The 11,287-nt window shown below is 38.0% G+C and overlaps 2 protein-coding genes across 3 annotated transcripts in view; one reads left to right on the top strand and one right to left on the bottom strand.

The window, feature by feature from the left end:
- Positions 1-309, top strand: part of LOC115210790 (alanine--tRNA ligase, cytoplasmic) — a 38,584-nt gene extending 38,275 nt beyond the window's left edge. The window contains exon 23 of the mRNA XM_029779522.2: positions 75-309. Within this exon, the coding sequence (XP_029635382.1) occupies positions 75-245 (171 nt within the window). The 3' untranslated portion in view covers positions 246-309. The remainder of the gene's footprint in view (positions 1-74) is intronic.
- A 1,674-nt stretch (positions 310-1,983) lies between these two features.
- LOC115210801 (arylsulfatase J) overlaps positions 1,984-11,287 on the bottom strand; it is a 30,449-nt gene continuing 21,145 nt past the window's right edge. For both annotated transcript variants that reach the window (XM_036502506.1, XM_029779542.2), the window contains 4 exons: positions 10,334-10,456; positions 7,896-8,022; positions 4,418-4,571; positions 1,984-2,814 (listed from right to left, as the gene is read on the bottom strand). In XM_036502506.1, the coding sequence (XP_036358399.1) occupies positions 2,118-2,814; positions 4,418-4,571; positions 7,896-8,022; positions 10,334-10,456 (1,101 nt within the window). In that variant the 3' untranslated portion in view covers positions 1,984-2,117. The remainder of the gene's footprint in view (positions 2,815-4,417; positions 4,572-7,895; positions 8,023-10,333; positions 10,457-11,287) is intronic.

Raw genomic sequence — 11,287 nt, forward strand, 5'->3', positions numbered from 1 at the left:
AATTGTTGACCGAAACAATTTCCAGATTTCTTTTTTTTTTATTTATTGATTCATTATTGTTTTCTTCAATACAGGAACTTACTAATACACTGAAGGCAAATGAATGGATTGGCTCAGTGACGGAATGCATCAATGGCAAAGGTGGAGGTAAAGATGTATCTGCACAAGCTACAGGGACCAATATTCATGCTGTAGAAGAGGCTATGAAGCTGGCTCGGGAGTTTGCTGATCTCAAGTTATCTTGATTTTAAATATTCTTGCTATTATATTCTATGCTGATTTCAATAAAATATTGCCTCTTATCAAAATGTAAGCTATATGAAATTACTTGATAAATTTGTACTTAAATATATTAATTCTGAAATAAAAACATTTTTCTCTTCTGAATACAAATTGATTAATACTTTTGTGATATCATCATCACATTTAACGTCCACTTTCCAAGCTGGCATGGGTTGGACAGTTTGACTGAGGGCTGGCGAGCCAGAAGGCTGCACCAGGTCCAATCTCATCTGGCAAAGTTTCTACAGCTGGATGCCCTCCCTAACACCAACCACTCCGAGAGTGTAATGGGTACTTTTACATGCCACCAACATGAAGGCCAGTCAAGGGGTACTGGCATCAGCCACACTCAAATGATGCTTTTTACGTGCCACCTGCACAGGAGCCAGTCTGGTAGCAGTGGCAACGATCATACTCAAATGGTGTTTTTTATGTGCCAATGGCACAGGAGCCAGTCAGGTAATGCTGGCAGTGATCACACTCGAATGGTGCTTTTAATGTTCCACAGGCACAGGTACCAATCAGGTGGTACTGTCATTGGCCAATACATTGATTTCACTTCCCTCAACAGGTCTTTGCAAGCATAGTTTATTGTCCAATGATTGAAGAGTACTCTTAAATGGGTTGGTTATACAGCATTGGCATAGGCCACAGTTATAGTCTCACTTGGCTTGCCGGGTCTTATCAAGCACAGCATATCTCCAAAAGTTTCGGTCACTTGTCATTGCCTCAGTGAGGCCCAATGTTCAAAGGTCGTGCTTCACCACCTCATCCCAGGTCTTCCTGAATCTACCCCTTCCACAGGTTCCATCAACTGCTAGGGTGTGACACTTTTTCACACAGCTGTCTTCATTCATTTGCAACACATGACCATACCAGTGCAGTCGTCTCTCTTGCACACATCTGATCCTTCTTAAGTCCAACTTTTCTCTCAGGGTGCTTACACTCTGCAGTGTATGCACACTGACATTACACATCCAGTGGAGCATACTGGCTTCATTCCTTGCCAGCTTACACATGTCCTTAGCAGGACATGAGATTTATTTATTGTTATTACCATATTTGATAGCATTAAATATGTACAGACATATTTGACGCACTCCAATTTTAGCTGCGCCTATCCATAAAAAAGATTTTTAGTGCATTAAAACATGTAATGTAGGTCAAGTCTTGCAGATTGGACCTGGGGTGATTTTTTGGTGGTGGGGGTTGGGGTATGTAGCTCATAAGCCATCAAATATAATATTAAAATATATTAACTTGCTGCACTTGCTTTAGTAGTAGCAAATTGGAGCAATACAGAAAAGACTAATATATAGTAATTTGTTAATTAATGAAGGACAAATTTTACATAGGCATGCATTAATATAAAAATCATGAAGATAGATATTTTAAACTCTGATTAAATATAAAAAAAAAGATGTACAATTCCAATGTAAGTTTATTTGATATTTAGATATTTATTCAATCAGTGTGTATGATTTACAAGAAACTAAACATTTTGATGGTATTTTGAATATTTGTTATTAAAAAAAAAGTACCAAATTAGATTTCGTTTTTGGATTTGGTTTGCAAGATAATAAAAATACAATGATAAAATTCAGCCCAAAGTGAACAAGTAGAATTCAGTGGGCAACCCAATCATGAAAAGAAAAAAAATCATGATAGACAACTATAATGATTAATGATTTTAGATATTCCTTTTTTGTTAGTATTAAAATAAGATTCTTCCCTCACCTACACCATTTTTTTATAACCAATTAATGCAATTAGAATTTGAATAAATTCTAATTCCCACACACAATTGAAAAAACTTATAGTTGAGATTGATTATTTTATTTTATCCATGGGGTCCAGAAACCATTGTGATGTACTGGAAAACCAGCTGGATCCAGAGGCTTATTTCGAGGTGGCACCATGGTTGCTACATATTTTAAAAGCCTCTTTATTAGATACTTCAAAATCTCTGGGTTTTGGTCAGCTATGTTGTGGTATTCACAAGGGTCAGTAGCAATGTTAAAGAGACATGGTTTTTTGTAATCATCACAATTATGGACTGCATCTGGAGGTTTTGGTCCACCACAATTTACTCTTACTGCTTTTTGACGGGTCATCATTTTGACTGGGAAATCATTATTTTGAGAAAACCAGTCATCAAATTCATTTGATAAATATCTCTCACTTTCATTGTATGGAGGATACCAATTCCCTCGAGAGGCAACATGGCCAATCAAAAGCTTGTAGTTATTAACTCTTATGGCTGCAAATTTTCTTATTGGATCAATGTTATGCAGAATTTCTGTTCTTACACTCTTCCCATTATTTGAAAGCATACTCCACAGATCATAACCATCGAGGTTTTTCATTCGAGGCTCCTCATCAGGATTACCTCCAGCTGCACTGTATAGTGTTGGAAGCCAGTCACACACATGTACCATCTGTTCACTGATATAACCATTCTTCTTTAACAATGGGCTGTGAAGAAATCCAACTCCACGGACACCACCTTCCCACAAAGTATTTTTCATTCCTCTGCAATGGGTAAGAAATATTTATAATTTAGTCTTTGATTTGGTCTAGAGAAAGAGGGGCAACATGGACTAAACATATTACAAATGGTTATCATATAACCATTGTAATCCTGCTGGAACCAACTATTCTCTTGTTCTCTGTGTTGACAGCTTATAGAATAAATTTTTGTAACATACTGGGAATAATTCAATTGATCATCATCATCTATAATTTAGATAGAATTTACTGAGGCAGATTTTCTACAACCAGCTGCCCTTCTTGTCACCAACCCTTACCTGTTTCCAAACAAGGTGATATTTTCTCATGACCAGACATGTTTTTGGAGACTATTGACAATGAATGACTCTGGTCCTCATTAACAACTATCACGTGATGTCAAGACAAGGAGATACAAAATACTCACCCTTGCATACACACACATATATGATGATGAAAGCTGTCCACTCATGATGAAAGAAGACAATCACTGATCACTGACCATGCAAAATGCCAGCAATGCCCATGCATGTGGATATTGCATCTATAGTCAATTTCACTTCGGTTCATACATGCCACTTCCATGCTCATCATAGTGCTCACCTACTTGGCCAGGCATCTTAAATATGGAAGGATGCATTTACTAACATAGTCCAAGATATACAATATGCATGAGTGGTCATGAAGAGAATGTGCTTAATTGTAGATTTTAGCAACAGCAACCAATACAAGTTTGTAGATAGAGTTTACATTTAGGTTAACCACCCAATTCTGATTCATAAAGCTCCATTGTGCCCAGTGTTCAACTCTACCTCCTAAATTGCTAAATGAATGAGACAAATTTCTCCACCATTTGGTTTATCTCAGGTAGCACTGACTGAAAAAAATTGAACTCAGCATTGTAAGCCAATGAAACACTCAGTGACACCACCTCTTGTACCTACAACAGCAAGGAAATCAGCCCAGCCTAGCCCAACCCAACCCTGTCTAGCCTAGTTTAGCCCATTTCCTTACTTCTTAGAGCACAACACTCTTGTCACATAAAACATTTTTTTAGTTAATCCTTTTGATACCAACCTGGTTGAAACTGCTTCTGTCTTTGTAGTACAAATGGCTTGTTTTCAAAAGTTCTGAATTAAAATCTTCCACCAAACCTTAGTCACAATTTATGTTTCTAACACAAAGTTATTTAACTAAATTCTTTCTTATATTTAGAATTAATTGAAAGAAACACAGAGCATCTCAACGGAAATATGGTAACAAAAGGCTTAATAAGCAAGTCTCAATTAGTTTCACAGCCTACCAGAAATAGCAGAGAAATTTCTCTAAAATCACAAGCTACTATCTTAAAAAAGAAATGGACACATTGGATAATGTATTCCAGGCTACACAATGCCAGAATCAAAAGACATGATGGTCATAGATTTGTGTATTTGTTCTCCACCATTGCTTTTCAACTATAACTTAGTTGTTCAGCAAAAGAGACTCATAGAATAAGTACTAGGCTTTAAAGAAATAAGTACTGGAATTAATCTATTCAACTAAAACCCTTCAAGGTGGTGATCCAGCATGGCCACAGTCTAATGACTGAAACAAGTAAAAGACAGAGATGCCTATTTCAACATACCGTAAAGGCCAGTTAGATGCTGCATTTTCATTATAGCCATTTGATGGTCCGCCATTGTCTGTTGAGAACAGGATGATAGAATTGTCGTACATACCAGAAGACTTCAATGCATTGACCACTTCACCGACTCCATCATCTAAAGCTGCCAGCATTCCTACAAAATTAAATGGTAATTTACATAGAATATACCGTAAATCCTCATTTTTTCCCCAAAATTTAATGGTAAAAATCCCTAGTGCGTACTATATACGAGGTTAAAAATGAAAAATATTTTCTAAGCAATGTCCGTGTCTCTATTTGCTGTCCGGCAATATTTATTCAGACGCATTTTGTGATGTCAGGCGCGAAAATACCTTAACCTACGCTTGAAAGCAATGAAGACATAAAAGAATCATCCATAACTTGCAGTAAGCACCATTTATTAAACTTTATTACTGTTATTTCTTTATTTTCTGCAAACAAAATGCACAAAAAAGCTACACTCTTGCATTATGTTATATATACAATAATAATAAAGGACATTACAGTATACATTTTTACAAACCAAGGACGTTATATAGACCTCCTTGACTCAAGTTAGAGAAGGGGTGTGTATTATACACAAGGTTTAGGTTTTTCAGAGGTACCGCCCCCTAAAAATCCCCTGCGTATTATACTCAAGAGTGGACTATACTCGAGGATTTACGGTATCTAAAAACAAATTGTGATGAACTCTACTCATGCATGCTTTTAGAAGGAAAATGGCTAATTACACAAAATATTTAACAAGTTTAACCTCTAAAATTTAGGACAAAACACATGTGATACATGCTGTTCTTGTGACTTAGCCCTAATTGAGTAGATCTATGATCAAAGGCATTCCAGCCATGAGCATCCCATCCTTCTACGTAATTTAGAACTAGATTGTCCAATGTGTCTTCAGTTTTTTTTTTTTAAATGTAAGGTGAGATTTGAAGGATAGTTGGCTGCTATTTCTAAGAGTCAAGCAGCCTTGTAGAGGTTCCCTTGTGGGCTTCTTGAGATCTCTTTTAAATATGGTGGTAAATTGAAAGAAACTTCATTATTACACTGAGAACCATTTAAGAATACATTGGAATAATATGGTCCAAGATACACCATGCCAACATGAGATGAGATGATGGCTACAACTGGTCATAGGTCTGCTCCTTCAGAGCTGATCTGGAGCTAAAAAACATCAGAGGCACCACAGTATTACACACATGCTTGTTATGCATAAGGTATTTTAACTAGATGTTTTATCATTCAGGACACCAGGAAAAGGGTCAAGTCTTACATATACACAGGAGTGGCTGTGTGGTAAGTTGCTGGCTAACCGACCACATGGTTCCGGGTTCAGTCCCACTGCGTGGCATCTTGGGCAAGTGTCTTCTGCTATAGCCCCGGGCCGACCAATGCCGTGTGAGTGGATTTGGTAGACGGAAACTGAAAGACGCCTGTCGTATATATGTATATATATATGTGTGTGTGTGTGTGTTTGTGTGTCTGTGTTTGTCCCCCTAGCATTGCCTGACAACCGATGCTGGTGTGTTTACGTCCCCGTCACTTAGTGGTTCGGCAAAAGAAACCGATAGAATAAGTACTGGGCTTACAAAGAATAAGTCCCGGGGTCGATTTGCTCGACTAAAGGCGGTGCTCCAGCATGGCCACAGTCAAATGACTGAAACAAGTAAAAGAGTAAAAGAGTATATCAAATATATACACATCTCAATATATGCAAATATATATGATTATGCAGAAACACACGACACATGTAGGTTCATGATTCAATACGTCTGGCAGCTGACTTGGCAGACACCCATAAAATTATCAACCATTGTACAAACAATAACTCTGAGCACCTTTTCAAACTCCACCCATCTAACACCCGTGGACATATTTACAAAGTCAGAAAACAGCACTGCTCCCATGACTTCAGTAAACATTTTTTCATGCTGAGAGTTGCTGAAGCATGGAACAAACTGCCGGCATCAGTTGTTAGTTGTTGGAGCACTGCATCCTTAAAAACTTCCATGCTTTCTGAGATTCGCCAACACTACACCTGATTTTCTTCCCTCCATACACACGCAAGCATGTATCTGACTCATACATTGTTCGCTTTCCAGACATTTCTACATTATTGCATGTACTTTATATGCACTTTCTGACAAGTTGTGGTGCACCTGAGCACTTTATACAATAATTTCATTATTATATTATTAAATTATAGATTCAACATACAGATGGTTCCAGATATGGCATTTGCATAAAAGAAGAACACAAATGGATTTTAAAGAATCACAACAGCTGTTTCAGCAGTAACTGTTTTTATTGATGAATAGATTGTTTACTACAATTACATCATGAAAAAAATCCACTTTTGCCAGGTGAGTTTAAATTTAGGTAGGAGAAAAAATTCCAAGTGACCCGCTTTGTTCAGGCATCATCAAAGTATATATGTGTGTGTGAAGGCGCATGGCTCAGTGGTTAGAGTGTTGAGCTTACAATCATGAGGTTGTGAGTTCGATTCCCAGACCGGGCTGCATGTTGTGTTCTAGAGCAAGACACTTTATTTCCCGTTGTTCCAATTCACTCAGCTGTAGAAGTGAGTTGTAACATCAGTGGTGCCAAGCTGTATTGACCATTGCCTTTCCCTTGGATAACACTAGTGGCATGGTGAGGGGAGGTTGGTATGCATGGGTGACTGCTGGCCTTCCATAAACAACCTTTCCCTTGTGCTTTGGAGGGTAACTTTCTAGGTGCAATCCCATGGTCATTCATGCCTGAAGGGGGGCTTCCTCCTTATGTGTGTGTGTGTATACATGCTTAAGGAAAACCCTACTTTTTTCTGTTGAGGGCTTATATGCTCCAATATTAGATAATTTTCCTTAGTCAATGCATGGTGATCACTTAGAAGTTTTAAGCTTATAAAATATTATTATTATTATTTAGAGAATTGTAAAATCCTCACCACTTACCAAATCATAGCAGAGAATGTATATATATATATAGTAAAGATTGTTTGCCAACATAATGTGGCAGTCCTGGTTAGGATGAATGTTACTGTCATTTAGCCCCAGGAAACATTGTCTCCAGCTGGCTATTGACACAGTATCTGCATCCTTATATTTTTGAACAAAGGAGTTTAGTGTCCTCACTCAGCTCTAAAGCAATATCTGCGAATCAATGGTTTCTAAGTTATTTCCTTTCATCAACACAGAATAACTGCTTGGCTAGAGATGGTGACACTAAACTCTTGTTCAAAATATAGACTTTTCAAAGTAACACACAGTCACTGATCTCATAAATAGAAAAATTATTATTGCTAAATCTTTGAATGAGAAACATTCAGTAACAGTACTCTAGTGTAAAGATTATTTGCCAACATAATGTGGTAGTCCTGGCTATTTGCTGTTATTTAGCCTCAGGTAAAAGAATATACCTTTGCTAAAACTAATGCTATGGTTTTAATCTAACTTACCTGCAAAAAGCTTCCGCTGTTTATTTGAGATATTTGGAAATCTTTTTGTATATTTTTCAGGTGCTTCTAAATAAGGTTGAATACTTGAACTGTGTACAGCTTGGTAAGGGAGGTACAAAAAAAGTGGCTAAGTATAAAAATGGGATAAAATGTTGATAATTCTATAGAAAATATAAGGAATCAAAATATTGCAAAAAAAAAAAAAAAAGAAAAATGTTTTATGAAATGGGGTACAAAAACGCAACAAAACAATAAAAACAAAAAATGAATACAGACAGTAACATAAGTAAATATGTTTTTAGGTTCCAAATGTTATATTTTGTTTTCTCTTTCTTTTTTTCATGAAATTGTTCCTTTTGTTTAGTGTTGTCTCTGGAACTTTTACTGACATGCAACATCCAAATATTTCAACTTTGTTGTAGTAACTATTTTCAGATTAGTTCAGTCTACTTAACTATAAATAAGTACCTTATGGATTAATTAATACCAATTACGGCAAGCAGTAATCTCTCTCTCACACACACAAATATAGAAAGGTGATGTTTTAGATAGAAATATATATAGACAGAAATAACTAAAGGGGTATCAAATTATTGGATCAGGTGATGAAAGTTACAGAGAGGGTCATAGCCCAACTAATTAGGGAGAGAGTTAGCCTAGATGAGACATAGTCTGGTTTTGTGCCAGGCAGAAGCACCACTGATGCTATATTTCTAGTAAGGCAACTGCAGGAGAAATACCTAGCCAAAGATAAACCTCTGTGCTTGGCTTTTGTTGACTTGGAGAAAGCCTTTGTCAGGGTCCCCCGATCCCTTATCTGGTGGTCAATGCAGAAACTGGAGATAGACAAGTGGCTGGTAAGAGCTGTACAAGCCACATACAAGGATGCTGTAAGGTGAGGGTTGGCAACAAGTATAATGAATAATTCCAAGTAGAAATAGGGGTTCATCGAGGATCAGTCCTCAGACCCCTCATATTTATTATAGTCCTCCAGGCAATAACAGAGGAATTCAAGACAGGCTGCCCCTGGGAGTTCCTCTATGCTGATGACCTTACTCTAATAGCCAAGTCACTGCCAGAAATGGAGATGAAGTTTAGGGTATGGATACAAGGTCTAGAATCGAAGAGCCTTAAGGTTAACCAAGCAAAAGCCAAAGTCTTAGTAAGTAGGAAGGCTGTCAAATCACAATCTCCTTCAGGTAGATGGCCCTGCTCGATCTGTAGAAAAGGTGTGGGTAGAAACTCCATACAATGCACCCAGTGTAAGCTATGGACACATAAAAGGTGCAGCAATATCAAAGGAAGGCTAACTGGGAAAATAGCTTTTGTGTGTGGCAGATGCACTGGGGCAATAAACACTGAAGATGTACAGAAAACAGATTCCATTATATGCCAAGGGCAGAAACTAGAAGTAGTTAATAGCTTCTGCTACCAAGGCGACTAAGTCTGTAGTGGTGGTGGTTGAGGGTGTTGCTCTGAGTATTTAGCGACTATAGTAAGAATAGTCTGGGCAAAGTTCAGGGAGCTCCTACCTCTGCTGGCAACTAAGGGCCTCTTGCTCAGGGTGAAAGGTAGACTGTATGATGCATGTGTGCAAACTGCCATGCTACACGGCAATGAAACATGGGCCATGAATGCTGAGGACATGCGTAGGCTTGAAAGAAATGATCTGCTGGATATGTAATGTCAGTGTGCATACATGACAGAGTGTAAGTGCCCTGAGAGAAAAGTTGAGTATAGGAAGCATCAAATGTGGTGTGCAAGAGAGGTGACTGCACTGGTATGGTCATGTGTTACGTATGAAGAGAGCTGTGTGAGGAAGAGCCACTCCCTAACTGTAGAAGGAATCTGTGGAAGAGGTAGAACCAGGAAGACATAGGATGAGGTGGTGAAGCATGACCTTCAAACATTGTGCCTCACAGAGGCAATGACAGCAGGCCGGGACCTTTGGAGATATGCTGTGATTAAGAAGATGCGGCAACTAAAGTGAGATCACAGCCATGCATGTCTGGCCCTGTTAAGAATACCCCTGATGCGGCGAGTGATATGATATGCTTGAGAAGATCTACTGAGTCAAGTAAAACCAATATCTTAGCTGTGGCCAGTTCCCTCTGACTAGCTCCTGTGCCAGTGGCACGTAAAAAGCACTATCTGAATGTGATCGATGCCAGGCCACCCTGACTGGCAACTGTGCTGGTGGCATGTAAAAAGCACCCACTATACTCTTGGAGTAGTTGGCATTAGGAAGGGCATCCAGCTGTAGAAACACTGCCAGATTAGATTGGAGCCTGGTGCAGCCGCTGGCTCTCTAGACCTCAGTCAAACTGTCCAACCCATGCCAACATGGAAAACAGACGTTAAATGATGATGATGATATGTGTGTGTGTGTGTGTGTGTAGAAAAACAAATAAACATTTATCTAAGACTAAACATCTTACCTTTGTTTCATTATGATTTTGAATGATCTTTACAGCCTCTTGAGTAAAGATTTCAGTTGAATAATGGCCAATAGCATCTTTATCTACATCCATATTCCTATGAAAGTCATAACCAAAGTAATCCTAAAAGATAATATATTAACCATTTAGTATTCAAATTACTCTGTCAAATGCAATGCTCATTTATTCCCATTAGCTTCAATTAATCATGCATTACCTTGTAGTTTTGAAATTTTGATAATATGATTGTTTATGTTTAGTATTACATTGTAGGGTAGGTGTGAGAAGCTGGATCTTGCTAGTCTATTATATAAAATCCGTTCTGTCTGTCTGTGTGTGTGTCTTCTAGGATCTCGGGCATCCTCCATCCGATTGCGTTCAAATTTGATATGTAGATACCGACGGTATCAGGGTGTGTATAAGTCTTGAAAAAATTACAAAAATCGATTCCAGGTGAGAATGTGATCGATAAAGCCGTGGGAATATGCATTTGTACGTGCATGTACATCAGCTGGTGCGATGTACTTACTGGTACTTTAAATTCTTCGGTTGCATATTTGTATGAATAAAATCATTTTTCTTTGGAATAGAAAAAAAGTCTATCTTTATTTCTTCTTTTGCTGGTATCCCAAATTTAGGTTAAATCAGTGTTTCTGAAAGGGGAGGCCTATGGGCCGGTCGGACAAGTTGTTTTGAGAAAATTTGGTTTAGATGTTTGACAACTCAGCACCGTCCATTGGATGGGGGGCGTTTTGCTCGTTTGAATATAAAACATGTGGAATATTCGGGCTTCATATGGCTGGTTTAAATGCTAAAGGGTTAAATGTATCATTAGTTTTACTCTACATCATTCACAACTTTTATCATTCTAGTGTCATACCCAATAAGGAGGCCCTCAGGCCAGATACTTTCAGCTATTGTATGACATATGGTCTGTAAATGTGCCGAGAGTTT

The sequence above is a fragment of the Octopus sinensis genome, linkage group LG4 (assembly GCF_006345805.1).
Source record: "Octopus sinensis linkage group LG4, ASM634580v1, whole genome shotgun sequence".
Lineage (NCBI taxonomy): Eukaryota > Metazoa > Mollusca > Cephalopoda > Octopoda > Octopodidae > Octopus > Octopus sinensis.